Below are 20,590 nucleotides of genomic sequence, written 5' to 3' on the forward strand. Positions count from 1 at the left end.
CTGGAGCACATTGGCCAGCAGCACAGTTAAGGCCAGGGCCTGGAGGAAAAGTGTTTTCAGTGTCTGAAGACATCTCATCCTGTGCCAGGGCTGGGTCAGCAGATGGAGCTCCTCCAGCCCAGGCCACCAGGTTGCCAAGTAGCATATGACAAAAGGGGGACTTGGTGGCTGAGGCTTTCCATCATCTGACCCAGACAGATTCAGAACTAATAATGAACGGTTTGAGTTGTTGAGCTAAATAGCCTCTATTTCAGCCTGACTCTGCCCCAGAGCACAGGGTAAGTCTGTAGACAAGAAGCCTCTCATCCTTCATTCAAGAATGGAAGCATCTTAGCCCTAACGTAAGCAAAAGGCAATAAGGAAGATTAGCAAGCAAGCAAGCAAAGGATTACACAGCCCGTCGTTCAATAACAGTTATATGTAATTGCTCCTGTGTTACATTATGTTTTTAAACTCAGGAGATAAGTCTTGTTTGTACCAACCTTGAGTCACTCCTGTCTTCAGTGTCCACAAAGACCTCTGTCTCCACCACTTGCAGGCTTGGAACATTTCCATTTCCTTGTGCTGGCTAAAACACTGAGACTTGCCCAAGCCCTTTTCATTGCTGTAGCTGTTTGTTCTAAAGTTCTTGGAACCAGAAATTCTCTGTGAAGGAACTGCAACCCTCAAACACACAGAGTCTTAGGAAAGAGCTTTCAGTAAGAAAGCAGGCAGGGGCAGTTTTCAGGAACAAGTGGCCCAGCTGGTTATATTGGCCCCCTACGGAATCAGACCCTGCAGAGGCCTAGGTGTGTAGATGTCTGTGCGAGTTATGCTACAGGGTTGGCTGGTTTGTTTTAGAGTAAGGATTGAGGGTATGCAGCTAGGGGAAGGACAGGATGTTAAAAGAGGAACAAGAATGGAGTAGAAAGGGAATCAGTCTCCGGTGACCAGCAGTCTCTTTGGGAGGGAGTCCCAGCTGAATATCTAGAGCTAGCTTGGTACCATGAAATGGGTCTATAACGGCCATCGACCCAGCAGAAAGCAGGCCAGTGTGTCAGGGTAATCTGCCTCCCCAGGCCTGAGCACCTGCATGCTCTCTCCCACTTCCCTGAGCTGTTGCCAGCCTGCTTCCTCTTCCTTACCACGTTTCCTGGGGCTACTTCTGTCCTCGGAATTTCTGACCACTTCCTGCCCTTCTCGCCTGTCACCCTTCCTGGAGCAGAGCCACTGCATGAGGGAAGGACAAATGGTGGATGGCAATCCTTGAACTTGACTTCACCTATTCACTCAGTCATCAACTCCTAAATCTACCACAACACAAAATTTAGCAAGTGTCATGGGCAGTTTGGAGTTTTTTTTGTCAGTCATGGGACTTGAACTCGGGGCCTGGGTACTGTCCCTCAGCTCTTTAGCTCAAGGCAAGCGCTCTACCACTTGAGCCATAGTGCCACTTCCGGTTTTCTGGTGGTTCATTGGAGATAAGAGTCTCACGGAGTTTCCTGCCTGGGCTGGCTTTGAACCGAGATGCTCAGATCTCATCCTCCTGAGTAGCTAGGATTACAGGCATGAGCCACCAGCGTCTGGCATCATGGGCAGTTTTTGAGAAACACATTTGATCAGAAAATCAGGACATAGTGTTATGAAGGTTGAGGTGAGAACAGCAAACTGGATATGATGGAATCTTCCCAGGTTGTGAGGCTTCTTGAAACTTCCGTCAGCCCCTCTGCCATCCTTCCCCTTCCCACCTTTTTCTGACTTCTGCTGTCTTCCTGTCCTCACACCTTATTCCTGCTCATCTTCCTCCACCACTGGCCTTTTCTTCCCCACCGGGCTGGCTGGCTCCTCCAGCGCCCCTTGGGTGCCCACTGTACCCTGTGCAGAACACCGTCTCCACCTAGCTTTACTCCACCTGATCTTTGGGATAACAGTGAGCTATAGGTGTGGCTGGAACTGGAAAGCAAAGGTCCGAGAGCCACTCATGGCCAGCCACACACAGTGGCCTTACAGCAAATGTGGTTGTTCCAGCAGGACTGAGTAACTTACCAAGGAAAGAAGTGACGTGGAGGCTGGGAGGGGTGAGGGAGACAGGGGGCGTGGGGGCTGGCGAGAGCCTTCGCCCTGTGTCATAATATGGCAAGTATTTGCAAAAGAGAAGGCCGGAGGGGCCCTCTCCCATTCCCTAGCACCCCCACCCCGAGAGTAAAGAGATTAATCCATTTATGAGGGTTCCGTCCTCATGACCCAGTCACCCACCAGAAGGACCTGCTGCTGCCCACCATTCTCAGCAGTCTAAGATTCTGACACAAGAACTAGGGAGACCCATCCAAACCACAGCAGAGATATTTCTAGAAAAAAAGATAGAGAAGGTTGGCAGAGCGCAGAGGAGGGAAAGCCTCAGAAGCTCAGTGTGTTGCTTTTAGAGTTGCAGCTATCTGAAGATGAAAAGAATTTTGGAGAAAACACTCCATGTGCTACACTTTACCTAAAACAAGTACAAAGGTACAGCGTATAACTGGGTCAATCTAATTGTTACGAGAAGAGAGGGAGAGAAGGCGTTCCTACTTTTTCCTTTTGCTTGGCTGTGCAGGTGAGCTAGCCACCGTTGGCCACCTGTCTTGTAAGTGCTTTCCCAAGGACCCATGTCAGTTTGCCCTTGGGGGACTGTGAGGCCATGTTTCAGCTCCCTGCCCCCATCCAAGACCAGTGAGCTCCTCTTGGTTTGACTGTTGTTTTGTCTTCTGTGTTTTAGGTTTGGTATTACAATTGCATTGAGAGTGCTTTAAAAGTCACAATCTAGGGCATGTCTCAGCTTGATGCCAACCTTAAAGCAAGCCTGAGGAACCATCTCTCCTGAAGCAGCACGGCTTATAAAGTCATTATTCATCAGATCAGCAGTATTGCATGCTGACATTTATACCATATGGGTATGCAAATTTGAGTATGCAAAACTCTGCATACCTTTGCATTCTTTGATATGGGCTTGCTTCTAGCACTGTACCCTCCTTCCACTGTTGTGAAGAACATAACATGGACTCTGAACTGTCCCGGGACACAGGTTCTGCACCAGCTCTATCAGGAGGCTTGGGTGGGACGTCGGCAGGGAGGGAAGAGGAAGTCACATTCTCTCGAGTTAAGATTTTGAGGCAGCAACTGTCCCACTCTGCTGATGCTTTCTCTGTGCTTTATGCTTCAACACTGTTCTGGAAATGTTCCAAAACAATTAAGATTGTATCCACCAGTTAGCACTCGCTGGTATTTCTGTCTTATGTCTAATTCAGACACTTTGGGCAGAGAATTAAAGCTCTTAACCTGAGCTGTCTGATAGAAATCCACAATGTGATATACATATATGTATATATGTTTATTATATAATATTAGATATTATATATTTATTTATTCATACCATATATATTTCAACATTGTTAATGGCCATGTTGTAGAATGAAATAGACAGGTACCAGTGGCCTGTAACCACTAGCTTCTCAGGAGACTGAGATCTGAGGATTGGGGTTTGAAGCCAGCCCAGCAGGAATGTTTGTGTCACGTATCTTCAATTAACCAGCAAAAAGCTGGATACCAAGTTCAATCCTTAGTGTACACACACACATACACACACACACACACACACACACACACACACACGTCAGTGCAGGGGAGAATCAGCTATGGAAAACTATACAGCAAAGAGCTAAGGTGTTAAAACACTCAGCCCCAAAGCCCAGCCATGAACCAATAACACTCGGGGAGAAAGCCCTTTGCCCACAAGGGCACCCACTCAGATACATGTACATGCTTCCACTGAGTCGAGAAATCTAAATGACTCAGAAATCTAAATAACTCGGAGATCTAAATGACTCAGAGATCTCTCAGAATCCGATTGCCTCGCAGACTGTTGTGTTTTTCCTCTGTGAGTGAGGGCGCTTTTGCTGAATGGCCAGGCCTTCTGCAAACAAGCCTCCCAGCCCTTGAAGGGACAGTCTGTCTTGTCTTGCTCTCTGCTCTCCAGCCCGCCTCCTGTGACTGGAGATCTGACTGCCTGGGGTGAAGTTTCAGCCTGCTCACAGTCACTCCACTCCACCTTTCGGAGGGTGCCTGATCATGCCAGGAAAAAAAAAGGAAAGAGAGGGCAGGCCTGCACGGTGAAGTCATTCCACGAGGGTGGTGACACGGCTCACACGACTGCGGGAAAACACTGGCTCCAGCTGCTGTCACGGTGCTGGGAGTGAGAGGTGACCTCTTTATTTTTAGAAGGGGGCTGTCATAATAACCCAGCCCTGAGCTTCATTCACGGCAGGTGGCAGGCACTTTGGAAGTTTGTAAACACCAACTTTCTGAGTAAGGGAGGAGCACCTTTCTCCCAAAAGGACAGACTTTCACTCCTCGGGTTTTTCCTCATAATATTCTGTGTTATTGTGGAAAAGACGCTATTGTTTGACCGTAGCTGTGTGGCCAGATCTTTAAAGGGCAGAAATGCCTGAAGGGGAGGACTTCGGACCAGGCAGAAGGTAATTATGATACATAAATTATGATGTATACTTTGTTTAGAGTCAGTTTTATTTGCTAATTGTCTTCTTAAAAATATTGTGATTAATTTGAAGTATAGGTTAAGTAAAAAGTTTTTTTAAAGAAAAAATGCCATTCCTTAATTCCAGAAAATTGAACTAACCAGAGAGAAACAAATAACTGAAAAACTCTTAGAAACATATGTAAACAATGATGACCTAAAGTCCTTTGTTATTTTCTATACAGAATGTGAAGTCTACTTGAATTTTTGATGTTTTTCTTTTAACTTGAGATGATAAAATCTTGTTGAACTCTAAGTTCGCGAAGTTCTTTAACTATTTGCATTTTAAAGACCTGCTAAGCAAGCAGTTCCAAAGCTTAAATATTGGGCCAACATACCTATTTTGATATTCTATAACTTTTTTAAAAAAAACATGGTTCTTGTCTTTGAGAGTGTGATCGGTTGCACCTTCCTCCTCACCCCCTTGCAGCAGCTTAATTGTCTCAGTGTTTTTTATTTTTATCTAATTCTAAGAAGGGGGAGGGGAGTTGCAAAGACACCAGGCACCGGCAATTAATTCTTGCTAATCTGAGCACAACTGTGTCCATATTGAAAGTCCCTTCGCCCGCTCCTTTGCTGTTAAGACTTGTATCGAATCACTAGAATTGGGGTCACTGAGATTTGGTTATGAAAATGTAGAGCAAAAACTACTAAAGAAAGACAAACACTGACAATTTCATTACCAAAGAAAATGTAACTAACTTTTCAGAACAAGAGCTCCAAAGCTGTGGATGAGGCGACCCCTGGGCAGACCACCTTTCTCTGCACTGTTCTGCTTTTCATTCCCTCCCAAATTCCTTTCCAGTAAACGAAGAGACTTTAAGTTGACATTTAACTGAACTAGGAAACGACTTTATACATAAAATAAGACATCAAACCAGGTACTTGAAGATGACCTTTATAAAAGTGCCTGGAGAGGTATAAGGATTAATGAACTAGTTAGGAAAACATTTTCAGAGAAATTTAAATGTCAGTTTGGGTTTTGACAAGATAGGTTGATACATGGGTCTTGTGTGTATTCTCTGAACATCTGATGTCTCTTTCCAAACTTTTGTGACTAAGGCCTGATCCCTGTAGGATAAGAGGAAGTGAGGTTGGCAGAAATGTAATCAGGGTTGATTTAATAAAATACAGCACTATCAAAGTAAAATTAAATAGTAATGGATTGTTGATAACAGATATTTTGAACTCTCAATCTGTGATGCAAACTTAACCAGGCATAGTTTGTTAAGGATATATTACTAATTAAAAAGGATAACCAGAGGGGCTGGGAAGGTGGCTCAGTGGTAGAGTGCTTGCCTTACGTGCATGAGGCCCTGGGTTCAATTCCTCAGCACCAGATAAGCAAAAAGAAAAAAGCCGGAAGTGGCGCTGTGGCTCAAGTGGTAGAGCGCTAGTCTTGAGCTGAAGAGCTGAGGGACAGCGCCCAGCCCCAGAGTTCAGGCCCCATGACTGGACCCAAAAAATAAAAAAATAAATAAAAGGGATAACCAGATAAAAAGGAGAATAGATGTGTGTATGTATGCATGTATCTATACACATACATAAGTGTGAATTATACACATAGTAATAATAATAACCAAGGACTGTATGTTTGCTGGAAGGTGAGAAAATCCTTGCTTTTTTTTTGAGGTAACATATTTCTGCCTCCCATTTAAATTACTTTGCTTGTTTTTCGGTTTATTGATAGTTTGTATATTTGGTTGTACTGGGGTTTGAACTCAGAGCCTCACACTTAAGTGCTCTGTCACTTGAGCCTCATACCTAGCTCTCATTTTTAATTTTGATGAGATAACTTTCAGCTAATAGTTAGGGGTTTTATCCTTTGCCTCCTGTATTTTTTTCTTCTATCTGTGCAGAAAAAGGGCATCCTAGATCATGTCAGGGAGTGGGGAAGGTTGTTTAGAGCTAGACTAGAAATAAAATATTTACAAATGAGAGCGAAGCTTGCTTTTGCTACTCTGGAGACTATAAATGCCTTTGAACAAGGCCTTTGGTGTCATGTGTAAAAGAGCAATCACTATAATAAGTCCTGAATCTGCTGACAAAACTTGTTCTGAGAACTCTGTGGCAGCAGGTCTTGATTGAATCCCACACCAAGGCTTATTATGTTACTTGAGTCCCTGTGTGGAATCTGGCATCCTGGATTGCTCTATAATTTCTGGACAGCTAAATCTGAGTTGGTCTTTAAAAAAAATCAGTGGAACCACCAGGACAGGGACCTTATCACATACAGGAGTGTGTGCCTACGGCCCCATTGTCTCCTGCTGCTCACTCGGGGCCAGCTCCAAAGCTCGTGTAGAATTCACCAAAGGGGATAGACTGCCTGTGATCAGGGGCAGGCCAGTAGAGGCCCTCCCCACGGGTGCTGGCCTTTGCCCAGTCATGAACCTGCTTAGTAAGGACATCTGAATATTCCATGCCATTTCCAAGGTCAAGATTTGGGAGGAGAGGGCAAGGAAGCCATTCTGAAACAGGCTCAGGACAACAGAGACCCAAGCAGGAAGCGGTGTGTGCTGGGGTGGGGGGTGGGGTGTCCAATAACCACACCCCAGCTAGAAGGCAGAGGAGATGAAGAACTCTGGGAGATTATTAGACCTCATCCACGGGCTAGCCCTGACTCTTTTCCTACCTCATCTTGGAGCATCAGCCCTGCCAGCCTGCTGAGGAGCCCTGGGAGCCAGATAGATGGCTGGGTGGGTGGGACCAGACCTATCTAATGGTCACAAAGAGAGATGGGCATATACTGGCCCTGAAAGCACTTGGACGGTGGATAATTATGTCCATTTAGTCATGGGGAGAGACACTATAGGGAAAAGCACTAAGCAAATCAGGAGTAGTCTGATCATCAGGGCTATAATTTAAAATGACAATGTGGGAGAGTTCCTGGTGAGGGTTCAGTGTGTGAGGGCTGGGGTGGCGGTGGTACAAAAGCAGGGGGTAGCTGCCAGGGCGGCCCTGTGATCCGCTGTGGGATTACTTGTCAGGGAGTAATGACTTACAAATTTGCTGGGAAAGGCCACCAGGCCTCTAAAATTGGAGCTTTGTAACACTAGTGTCTGCTGCTCTCAGACCTTTTTGTTATTGCTGCTCTGGAGAGGCAAGCTGGTCCTAAACAATTCAGAATCCTTTATCCAAATGCTCGTATTTGGGTCCTCTTCCTTTCCAGAAGAGGTTTTTGCATGTCGTATTTCTTTCGAGACTTTTGGCCTATTTGCACACATAGAACGATAGATCTTGGGGCTGGACCTCAAGTCCAAACATGAAATTCAGTTATGTTTCATTTAGACTGTAGCCACAGAACCTGAATAACTTTCATAGCTTTCTGCATCTGCATTTTGACTGTGACTCATCACTTGTGAGTTTCCACGTGTCACATCAGGTTCTGCCTCAAACACTTTTAGATCCGGAACATTCTAGATATTAAATTTTCAGATTGAAATCAATACCTTATATTTGTTTCTGCAATAAGAAAGGAAATATTTCTTAAAAAAAAACCAAAGCTCTTAAATGCAGTGGGCTACTATTTAGTATTTGGAAATGTTCTTATCAAATGCATTGAATTTGCTTAGAAAGCTTGGAAGAAATCGATTTAAACATAGTCTTTAATCCAGACGTTGAAATAATTCATCTTGGCTGGATGATAGGTGTAGTTTTACATTGTTGCTGTTCATTAATAATGCCATTGCTTTAAAATCTAAGAAAGAAAGGCCTTTTTACACAGAAATCTAGTTTTGCACAAATCTTCTGTCTGTGTATTAGCTTTTATGTGTTTCACGAAGTTCTTTCTACTGTCTGTGGTCTGGAAATAGCTATTGAGAGGTAAAGTAAGCAAAGCCCACAGAAGCCATGAAATAAGGGAGTTGTGACTTGGCTGGGGGTAGGTGGAAGTGGGGAAGAGCCCCTCCCTCACATGGCCCTGCAGGAGCAGTATGGCTAGCCAGGGGCTAGAAGCCCCCCCCCCCCCCCCAGCCACATGGGATAAATCCGCACCCTGAGTCCAAGCCACCCACCGGAAGTTGCTGCAGATGGCACAGGAGGCCGGAAGTGCTGGCTCCTGGTGAGCCTCAAAGGCAGCCCTGGTGTACACGTGATGGGGGAAGGCATTAAGAGGCAGCATTTAACTTCACAGCGCTACATCTTCTTAGCTGATCTATCCCTAAGCCCTCACTGATGCCCAGCAATGGTTTGTTGAAAGAAGTAATGATTTATTTTCTTACCCCCTCCCACACAGTTATAAAACATGTCAAAAGGGCCTGGAAAATATTTATCACTTTTGAAATCCTGCTTTGACCCAGCTGGGCTAATATTTGAACCTGATAAAGAACACGTAGAACAATGTCATCTGTCCTAGTCACAGGAGAGTTTGTTCTGCAGGAGAGATATCGTAATCGCCACTTAGCTCTCCTTGGGACCCTCCTCCCCCAACTGCTGCTTCCCTGCAAGTCTCTGGCTTTCCCCCTCCCCGCCCCGCCCCTGCCCTGAAGCTGATTTCTCTGCCACTGCCATCTCTGGGAGGGGCATGAAGGCCTTTTTGGTTTGCAACACCAAAACAGGCCTGCAGCAGCTCTGCAGTGAGTCACAGACAGATCTGCCCCAGGTGACAGCGAAGCAGGGGTCTGCACACTGTGCTGACCTGGAGGCCAGAGGCGTCCAGAGCCCGTCCCACCACTTACTCATTCATTAAAAACAAAAAACAAAAACTGGGGCTTGAACTCATGGCCTGGGCGTTGTCCGTTAGCCTCCACTTTTGGCTTCTTTGGATAGTTAATTGAAGATAAGAGTCTTACAGACTGTCTGCTGAAGCTGGCCTTTTGAACCAAGATCTTCAGATTTCTGCCTCCTGAACAGCTAGAATTAGAGGAATCAGCCACAGGTGCATGGCTAACTTACACATTTAAAAAGCAACAGCCCTCTAAAAATTAACAATAAAGGATATTGTAGATGCTCATTTGAGTAGATAAAAGTAGTATCAGTAAAAAAGAATTAAAAAAATTACAATCCTTTTATTTCTGGTTCTACTGAGCTCCCCCCGCCCCTCGACTTTTTTTTTGTTGTTGTTGTTGGTCGTGAGGGCTGAACTCTGGGCCTGGGCGCCGTCCCTCAGCTCTTCAGCTCAAGGCTACCACTTGAGGCACAGTGCCACTTCGGCTTTTTTCTGCTTATGTGATGCTGAGGAATCAAACCCAGGGCCTCATGCATGCAAGGCAAGCACTCTACCACTGGGTCACCTTCCCAGCCCAGCTTCGCATTTTCAAGGCAGGTGCTTTACCACCTGAGCTACCTCTCCAGCCCTCATTTCCCTGGATACTTTCCAGATGCCATCTTAAGTTTTGTTCTGGTCAGGCTTGACTGTGATACTCATATTTATGCTTTTGATATAGCTTCGATGACAGGTGGATACCACCATATCTAGCCTTTTCTATTGACAGGAGGTCTTGAGAATTTTTTTTTTTGCTAGGTTGGCGTGAAACCACAATCCTCCTGATCTCAGCTTCCTCCGTAGTTAAGACTACAAGTATGAGCCACAGCTACCCAGCTGTAATCTTAATACCTAAAACAAAATCAAAATTATCTTTTAGTTTCTCTTAGATCTAATTGTTTGACAGTTTCAGTAAGCATATGTATACATGACTTTTTTCTCTCATAAGTGTTTCTCAGTGGTGTCTAAATGCCTGCCTCCTTGTGCTGTCCATTTCTTGTTGAAATGAAAAGGATCATGCCATTTATAAATGAAATGGGGGTAGAACACAGCAGTTTTTTTTTTTTTTTTTTTTTAATGAAAGGAACACAGGATCAAGGAAGGGAAGGATAGACTGCTAGTGCTTGAGACCTGGGTCCAGAGTCTCCCAAAGCCCCTCCCACCATGTTCTATTGGTGGCCCATCTTTCCCTGGAAAGAGTGTCAGAGAATTTGCATTCTTGTATGTCAGTGATCAGTGGAAAAGGTATCTGTGGTGAAACTTAGCATCTAGCTCCCTTTCCTGCTCTGTGAACAGTCGCAGGCCACAGACGGCGGCCGCTCTATCCCCTCTGCACCCCAGTGACCGCACTTGATGAATAAGCTCACTCACATGTAGTCTTAGTATGTACAATGTTTAAAAATTATTTTTCCGTAGTTGGACAAAGGAGTTATCATTCATCAGATCAGCTTGTAAATACAATGTGTTAAGCACTGACCCATTCTCCAGACAGCCTCTCTCCCGGGCTTTGGAATAATGCCAAGCTGTTTTTGATCCTGGCTGTCACTGGGTAGCCTGGGGCAAGGTACTTCTCTGAATTTCATTTTGTTATCAGTAATAAAGGAGGCTAATAATACCTGTCCTACAGGTTTGTTTTATAGATTAAAAATGATAACACTATTTAGTGAAAGGCTCATTGTTATGTTCTCAGAAGCAGAACACAATATGTAAATGACATATTTTCCTAAGTCACTTTTGAATGAAGCTATTCCTGGTATAATTCTTGTGCATATCTGTATTGTAGGAGAGCTCTCAGTGTCTGAGTCCCTCTGCTCTCAACTGTGTTTAGGGCTAAGAGGGGTGCTTGTTTGGTCCTCCTTGTTTTGACTTTCCCAGGGATGGCTTCAAGTCCTGTGTTATGCCACAGATTGTGTTAGTGAATGGAAGCATAGCTTCCATAAGGGCTCGGGGCAGAGTGTTTGCACAGAGCCCACACAGTCCCCTCCTATGCTTTCAATCACCTCGGGGGTACTGGCTCTATCTCCTGCTATGTAAGTACTATGTAAAGAGTTGGCCTTCTGCACTGTTTAGGGAAATAAGGTCAAGAAGTCTGTCATGTACCACACAGACCTCACTTCTTTTCCCCCAGGTTGGTTGAATTGGTGGCTGTGGAGCTACGTGAGCCATGTCCTTCCAGAGGCTTCTCAGTGTGTCAAGAACCCACGAGAGGACTTGCAGGCTTAGACCACACCCATGTCTCTGGTGCCACTGCTTTGGTTTTACTTTATAGGCACTTTGAATCTTAATGGTGACACTTCTGTGTCTTATTAAGCTGTTGGGAAATCTGCAGTGTATTGAGTGAGTGAAGGCATTATTATCCCTCAGTATCTACCAGGGCCTTAGTTCCAGGAAACACCTCTGAGGGTACCAACACCCCTTTAAGCAGAACTTCCGCTTCCCTCTAGCATAGGTTCAGCCCTGTCTGTAATGAATGCTCTGCTTCTGCATAGCTTTGTTATATTCATTCCCTTAGGGTCCTTTACCCCTTTCTTTTATAACCCTTCCATACTGTCCTCCCATAGTTTATTCCTCGTGTCCTGTGGCATCCAGCTAACCTAATGACAGTTCGGGCCCTGGTTCTGGGTCACATACTGATGATGGAGCCCGACTTTGTATGTCATACACATTGGCTGGGTGCAACAAGTGCAGAGAGAAAGGTGGGGAAAGAGAAGAGTCCCCATTCACCTAGCTTTTAGCTGAAGCAACCAAAAAGGACTTGGTTCTAGAGGTCAGGGAAGGGGTGGGGATGGGAGAGAACGCAGCCCTTTCCTTGTGTGCTGTTGGCAAATAGGACATAGCATGCGATGCTTAGAGGGTGCTTTGAAAAATCATTGTTTCCTTTACCCATCACGCTTCTCTTCCAGCTAAAATCTAAGGGTTTTATTTTAGTTTGTTTCTGGCTCATGTTTCGTTCTTAATATATAACGAGAGCCAGACAAAACACAGAGGAAGGACCTTCAGGCAGAGGCAATTAGAAAATTGGACTTATATTTTTTTCAGCCAGTCTTGTGAAACCTCCAGGAAACCCTGAATGGGGAAATGACAGTGACCTCAGGAGGGAATATGGGGGTCCGGTTCTTTGGCCTCACCCACGGCTCCTGTGCGGGCGATGGGAGCAGGCGGGACAGATCAGGCCCGTAGGCCCTGCTTGCGGTAGAATCTGTACCCACTCTTCTCTCTGAGCGCTCTCCGCCTCTCCTCAGGCCCTCCCACCAGTGAGCTTCCGTCTCAGATCATGGCACCTCCAGTCTCTGAATTCCAGCATGACAAAGGCAAAGGCCAGCCCCAAATGTGGCAATGCCTTGTCTTACAAGGCATCTAGGTCACACCATGTCCTGATGGCCAAGTTGGGAAACCAGGGGGGCAGGGGATGTCCCAGCTGCCCCCGGGGACACAGGGAAGCTGAGGGCGAAGAGGACAGAGGTGGTGTTTGTTCCGCATGGACCAATTAGCCCTTTCCATAGAGATGAAAAGAAGCTTTGAAGGAGGCTTCCAGTCTCCAAGCGCAGGCACACCCTTTCTCACTTTAGCTTCATTTTTTAAGCGTTGGCCTGTCCTGGTAGTAATTGCCACAGAGTGGGGAAATACCAGCCAGGGCTATTAAAGCTTTGGCGCTGTGGCCTGTAGTGGTGTTTCAGGGTTGTGGGGGGGGGGGGGGTAGTGGTGGTTATCACCAGACTGCAGTCTTTGCCTTGGGAGGGGGAGGGAGGACTCCAGTGGTGAGCGCCTGATATAGAAACCATCCAAGCCCAGAATGTTCTCTCTGCCTGGCAACAGTGAGGTACAGAGAGTTGCTGCATCCTTGTCCCCAACTTGCAAGTACTTGGTGGGTGGAGGCTGGCCCTCCCAGAGGTGGGGCCGTGCCCCACCGAGGAGGCTCACGAATGTCAAATGTCACGCGGTAATTACTGCGTGATGGGCCGCCTTGGCCTCCTTTGCCCGCCCCGTTGACAGAGCAGCAGCAGCTGTGCACAACTATTAGACCCAGGAACAGACACTTGGCGCCGGCGTTTTGGTTGAACTTAGAAGCTTTATAAACAAGTGTTTTGTTTCGTGGGTTTTTTTTTTAAAGGATAACAAACCCGCCAATCACTGGGACATCTTAAAATTATACTTGGAAAAATGATAAACTTCATCCTTGAAGATGAGAAGATTACAGATGGATGTAGGTTTCTTGGAAAGGACTCGTTTCTCTTGGTTTGATTATTCTATGTAAGAATCAAATCTGAGCCAGGCACTGGTGGCTCCCACTTGTCATCCTAGCTACTCAGGAGACTAACATCTTAGGATTGTAGTTCAAAGGCAGCCAGGCCAGGAAAGTCTGTGAGACTCTTAGCTTCTATTAACCACCAGTAAGCTAGATAGGACAGTAGCTCAAGTGGTAGAGCACTGACCTTGAGCAAAAAAGCTAAAGAACAGGCCCTGTATTGAAGCTCCAGAACTGGTGCATATGCGCGCGCGCGCGCGCGCGCACGCACGCACACACACACACACACACACACACACACACACACACACACACACACACACACACACACACACACACACACACACACACACACACACACACACACACACACACACACACAAATCCAGCATTTCTGAAGCAGCTTGGGTGGTCCAAGCTCTACCATTGCAGTAAATAAAACACAGATTCTGCTCTCTGTTCTTTTCTGCTCTCTCTCTCTCTCTGCGCTCTTGCTGCTCTTTTCTAGCTCTCTCTGCTCTCTCTGCTCTTTTCTAGCTCTTTCCTCTCTCTTTCCTCTCTTTCCCAGCTCTCTCTCATTCCCAGGCCTTTCCCAGCCACGTGGAGTGCCAACCTTGCCTGGTCCCAGCAGGTCTACTGACAAAAAAAAACAAAACAAAACACAGATTCTTCAGTCTGTTTCTCTATGCTGGGATTGTGTCAAGACTTGCTTTGAGGAGAATATTTGTTTGCACTATGAAAGATTTTGAGATACACATTTTGTTGCAAAATGTATGTATTCACAGAGGAATTGTAAACCTAGAATTAATTGACTTGCTTGCTGACACAAGAAGAACTTTGCCTAGTAAAGCCAAGAGACAACAAACACTGGCAGGAGCGATGGAGGAAGTGACTGATAATCCCTTGTTCGGCTCGGTGGAGGAGAAAGCCGGACGCTGGTGTGTCCCATGAGGCAAGTGTGGAGGGTTTGGTGTCCCCTGGCTTAGTGGCCCCATGACAACGCCTATAAACTGGAAATAGTGCCTGAAGCTATGATACGAATCATGAGGCCTTGTGAGGAAGTTTCTGGAAAGAGTGCTAGGACATGTTACATGCTCTCCCATGGGAGGGGAGGATGCAGGAGTGAGGACGAGGGTTGAGGTGATCATCTTCCTTCCCTTGGCGCACGATGTTGGTGCCCAGTGGTCTGGATGGACACTTGGCCTTTCTACCCTCTCATTAGTGACTCCTGTTCTCATCATTAGGACCTTGAGATTATTTCCCAGGAGCCCCTTGCTATGTGCCTCCTTGCTAAAGCCAAGACACTTCTAACACAAAGTCTATTTTAAGATCAGAGGGAAGACTGCTTTTTACAAGTCAGGTCGGCAGAGCGGCTTTGCCAATACTAGGATGAGAACCTACATGCATACATTTCACTTATTGTTAATTGAAGGATGACTTTTTTTTTTTTTTGCCAGTGTAGATTTTGAACTCAGGGCCTGGGCGCTGACATAGAGCTCTTTGACTCAAGGCTAGAGCTCTACCACTTTGAGCCATGAGGCCACTTCTGGTTTTCTCGTGGTTGACTGGAGATAAGAGTCTCATGGACTTTCCTGCTCAGGCTGGCTTCAAACTGGCTTCCGAAGTAGCTAGGATTACAGGCGTGAGCCACCAGCGCCTAGTTTGAAGGAAGGACAATTTTGCACCTGACTTCTGAAGAACATGGTTTCTCCTGGAAAAGACCAGACCTGGGTAGCTGGTAGGTTGTAGCTGCAAAGAATTTGGGGCTGCCTCCTCTTGACTGTGTGTACTGGTCATCTGGGAAATAGAGGTCCTCCTGCCCACTCCCCCCCCAGCCAAAGTTGTAAAGTTTGTTTTTTGATATAACTTCTTGTACATCTCATTGTTGCAATGGGTCCACCTGTATCCTTATTTAAACAATTTGTTTTTTCCCTTCCCCTCCACAAATTATACCAACATCAAATATAGTGAAAACAGGGGTTATACCGTGGGAGAGGGACATACAAAGCAACAAAGAAATCATCTTATAAATATGTTAGAAACAATTGCAAGAAAGAAAAAAAAATTTGAATCCTTATCTTGGGGTTCATTTCACCTAACATCAACTTATCTGTCCTTTTCTACTTGTCTCAGACATATACTAGTTATTTCAAATAAGGGAAACCATGGGACCTATGTTTCTTTGGGCCTGGCTTCCTTCACTTAATATAATTTTTTCCAAGTCTTTCCATTTCCTAACAAATGAGGCAATGTCATTCTTTCTGATGTAGGCATAGAATTCCTGTGTGTGTGTGCGTGTATGTGTGTGTGTATACATACACACACACCATATTTTCTTGATCCATTCATCTACTGAGGGGCATCTGGGTTGGTTTCATATCTTAGCTATGGTAAATAATGCCTGCAACCTGATTTGTAAGTCAAGTTTTATTGGGCCACAAGCAAGCTCTTTCATTTTTATATTGTCAGTGGCTGCCTTCGCATTGAAAACAGAGACCTATATGGCCAGTAAAGCTGGCCTTTTACAGAAAATGTTTGCTCACTCCTCATCTATTACATATCTACTTGCACCATTGGAGTTGTGTGCTTATGAATCAGTTATGTTTATCTTCATATCTCTTCATACCAGTTGTTGTTGTGATTACCCCTGAATAGTGTTTCTTTTTGACCAACTGGCCCACTGGCTTCCTTTTGGCTGTGTCCACAGTCTGAAGACTCACAACCTTGGTGACTCTCACCTAGCACTGTGGAATGCCAGGTACAATATGTGTGGTACCACATGATCATTCTGCTGGCCAGATGCAAGCAAGTCTTGCCTTGGATGTCAAGGCCCACTTAAGGGCTATTCTCTAGTAGTTCTATTCATGTGGTTCTAGATGTTTCTCACTCAGGAAAAGTAAATGATTGAGGTAGATCAGTTATACTTGATTTTACTAGAGGATCTTTATTTTTTAAATGATCTCTAAGTAATTGTACTAAGGGGTCCAATTCCACATGTCAGTTTGTGAGTATATGCATCTTGACCATTATCACCCTTCCTTCCTTCTCTCCCATCTCTCCTAACACCACCCAGTCCCTCAAGTTACTCGGTTCCATTTTCACATGTGTACATTGAATATTACGACAAATTGTGCTCACCTTTCTACTCTCCACTTATCTGCCCTCCTCCCCTTGCCTTTAAAACATGTCTGACAAAATGTTTTTCAGCTTTCTTGTATTCATTTTGTTGAACTGTAAATTAGTTGTTCAAAGGAGCTACACCATTGGAATCCTCTTCTGTGTATACCATACTTTAGTCTATTTTTTGTGTATACAGTCATATGGCCCTGTATATGTTTTTAATTTGAATCTAACTTCTACATATAAAAGAGAATATGTGCCTTTTGTTTTTGAGCCTGAACTGTTTCACTTAATATTTTCCAAGTCCATCTGAATGATATATTATTAGCCTTCTTTCTGATGGGTTAGTAAAATTCCATTGTGTATGTGTATATGATGTATGTATATGTATGTGTGTATATATTTTGCTTGATCTATTTATCCATTGAATTACATCTGGGCTGGTTCCATAACTTGGCTACGGTGAAAAGCACAGCAGTGAATATGAGTGTTCAGGTGCCTTTACCGTATCCTGACTTGTAGTCTTTTGTACAAATGCTGAAGAGGGTTATTTCTGGATCAGAGGGTAGTTCTATGTGTAGAGTTTTTGAGGAATCTCTAGACCGCCTTTCCATAGTGGTTGCACTAGTTACGTTCCCACCAACAGTATAATAGGGTTCATTTCCCCCCATATCCCTGCCAGCACTTGTTTATATTCTTTTTTTTTGGGGGGGGGGGGTCCGGTCGTGGGGCCTGAACTCTGGGCCTGGGCGCTGTCCCTCAGCTCTTTAGCTCAAGGCTACCGCTCTACCACTTGAGCCACAGCACCACTTCCAGCTTTTTTCTTTTTGCTTATGTGGTGATGAGGAATCGAACCCAGGCCTCATGCATGCAAGGCAAGCACTCTACCACTGAGCCACCTTCCCAGCCCTTGTTTATATTCCTGATGATGGTTTTATCTAGTTTAAGTAACCAAAGTATAGAGTATAAGCAGAAAGTGCAATAATTACTTATTATCTCTATGTGTTTATGCATGTTGTTTTGCTGGTGTAGCAAACAAAGTGGCATCAGAAAGTAAGTCTAGTAAACAGTGCCCCTGCAGGAGAGGGGTGGGGGCGGGAGGGAAAGGGTGCAGGGGGAGGTGGGAGGCCATGCTTCACCCCCTGTGCTGTGTGACCCCTGCAGTGTGGTTCAGCAGTTTACCACACCCCCTCACCTCATTAGAAATGATCTCCAGATTCCTGACAGCACTTGGGGAACATAAGCTCCCACCATCCTCCCCTTTGAACGTGACCCCAGATAATCCCAGCTCAACTTCCTGCATGCTGCTATTGAGTAGTGCACTGTGTGATTCTACATTAATACATTAATTCCCAGGTGGTGGATTGCCCAAATCTGCTTTTGGTAGGGCCCATGGCAGGCGCAGACAGCACTGGGACATTGCAAGGAGACTCAGTTTGCTCTGTGGCTGGTCAGGGTGTGGTCCCTTGATCCCTTTCCTGTGATTCTGTTCCTTCAAGCGCCTCTGGTGATGTCACTTAGCCACTGATGTATGTATGAAGAGAAATAACAGACGTATGCTTCAAAGATTAAATAGCTCAGCATCCTGCTATGTCCATGTGTGATGGCCAATCCTGTTTTATCCTACTTATATTCCCGCTCCCCCCACCCTCCCCGCCTTTTATCTCAAAGACTGACAAAGGATTCTCCAAACAGACTAAATTTGAATTGGTCTTCTTAATAAAGAACGTTGGAAACACTCAGTAATTCAGTCTCTGTAGGTTGTATATAATTGGACCCAGTGCAATGGATGTAATCTCCAAAGAGCAGAATTAGAAACCATATTGTTAATTACTCTTTTTTTTTTCTTCCGGTGCCGTATTGTGGCTTGAACTCAAGATCTAGGTGCTGTTCCTTGTTGTTGTTTTTTTGTTTTTGTTTTTTTTTTTTTTTTTTTGCTCAAGGCTGAGTAACACCTCCACATTTCACTTTTTGCTAATTGATGGGAGGTTAGAGTCTCATGGACTTTTCTGCCTGGGATGGCTTCAAACTATAATCCTCGATCCTTAGCTCTTAGCCTCATGAGTAGTTAATTTCTATTCTTTTGTACTATTAAAAACTCCCTCCCTGGGGCTGGGAAGGTGGCTCAGTGGTAGAGCGCTTGCCTTGCATGCTCGAGGCCCTGGGTTTGATTCCTCAACCCCACATAAGCAAAAAGAAAAAGCCGGAAGTGGCACTGTGGCTCAAGTGGTAGAGCGCTAGCCTTGAGCTGAAGAGCTGAGGGACAGCGCCCAGGCCCAGAGTTCAGGCCCCACGACCAGACCCAAAAAAAAAAAATTCCCCCCCTTTTTTTGTATTGTCACTGGTTTCATGTAAAGAAAAAGCAGGCCAAAGAAAAAGTAGGGAAGAGGGAAAGGACATTTACTTTTGAATCTAGCTGCCATAAATCCTGAATTATTATTGATTGGAAATTATGGCTTCCAAATAGACCAGCATCTTCCACACACTAACTTTGTTTGTCTTGAGGAATGTTTGGTGTGTCTGATAGCATCGCCCTTCAGGATAGTGTAGAAATGCGGCATGCACAGATGAGGTGTGCTTTGTCTTCCACGTCTCCAGTATGTACTTGTTCTGTGTTAGTGATGGAATGTACACTGTTTGTGCCCTTTCGAAAATCTAGCTATTACAAATTAACACGGTGAAAATGCCAAAAAACGACTTTAACTAGGATCTAGTTCTCAGGAACTCAAACTATACCACTAGCCAGGTATTGGTAGTTCCCGCCTGTAATTCAAGCTACTTAGTGGGTTGAGATTTGAGCATCACAGTAGCCTAGGAAAGATGATGAAACTCTCATCTCCAATTAACAACCCAAGACAGAAGAAGTAGGGCTGTGGCCCAAGTGAGAGAGTGCCAGCCTTGAGCGAGAAGCTGAGGGACGGTGCCCAGGCCATGAGTTCAAGCCCTAATAAAACACACAAAACAAAGCTCAAATATTACCTGTAATGTAGTGGGCCACCGTCTGTGTTTCGAATGACAGGTGAATTGAAGAGCTGGTGACATTCCCCTGGGTAGTGGCAATGTTTAGTTTGAGATAAAAGGGGGAAAGAGACAGTCTCACAAAGCAAGCATCAGACCTGCCATGAGAAAGAGCCCCAGATAGAGCCGTTGGGTTGCCCAGGGCAGGTGGGGCCCTGCTTCCCGGGCAGACTGCAGACGCGCCACTGGCGCCTGCCCGTCCCTGGTCTTAAGGGGAGGGTGGTGCTGGGTGGCTAATTGGTCTGAGAAAGTGAAAACCTCAAGTTGAGTGCTATGTAATGTTTTAATCTGGTGTTTGCTTATTTAATCCTCCAGTTGACACATCTTATTTGCTTTGTCATAGCTCAAATTCTGTGAGGGTTTGTGAAGAGAAATATAGCCCTGTTCTTATTTTGCTTCTCTGTCTACATGTATTCACTCACAGAGGAACAGATTAAGTCTCCACAGATTTTTTTCTTAAATAGTCGAGCTACTACATTAAGAAATGTGAAGAGTTGGAATCAGATATTGACTGACCTTTCTAAGAAAAATTCGACAGGTCTTAGCATCAAGAGATGCTTCCATCCGTGGACAGCATAAGACTCTTAGTCACTTGCTGAGAACAGAAGGTGTCCAGGCCAAAGGGTATTTATAGGTGTGAGGGCAGCGGCAGCTGTTGGTCATGGTTGCTAGGTGACAAGTTACAACAATTTTTATCTTTAGTGTGGGTCCTAGAACTTCAGCTCACGGCTTCCCACCCTTGTAAGGCTGAAACTCTACCACTTGAGATATCCTTCTGGTTTTTTTTCTGGGTAATTGGAGCTGAGTCTCAAGGACTTTTCTGCCTGGGCATGGCTTTGAATCATGATCCTCAAATCCCAACCTCCTGAGTAGCTAAGATTACAAGCATGGAGCCATTGGCACCTGACTAAAAACTGCATTTTTAATGTTATACAAGGTGCAACAATGAAGAGATCTT

At 45.1% G+C, this 20,590-nt stretch overlaps 1 protein-coding gene across 1 annotated transcript in view; it reads left to right on the forward strand.

Moving 5' to 3' along the window:
* Positions 1-4,128: 4,128 nt before the first annotated feature.
* The window catches only part of Retreg1 (reticulophagy regulator 1), a 32,458-nt gene continuing 15,996 nt past the window's right edge, over positions 4,129-20,590 (forward strand). The window contains exon 1 of the mRNA XM_042695217.1: positions 4,129-4,487. Coding sequence (XP_042551151.1) covers positions 4,453-4,487 — 35 coding nt within the window. The 5' untranslated portion in view covers positions 4,129-4,452. The remainder of the gene's footprint in view (positions 4,488-20,590) is intronic.

Source organism: Dipodomys spectabilis, unplaced genomic scaffold, assembly GCF_019054845.1.
Source record: "Dipodomys spectabilis isolate Male_0828 unplaced genomic scaffold, ASM1905484v1 ptg000179l, whole genome shotgun sequence".
NCBI classification, from domain to species: domain Eukaryota; kingdom Metazoa; phylum Chordata; class Mammalia; order Rodentia; family Heteromyidae; genus Dipodomys; species Dipodomys spectabilis.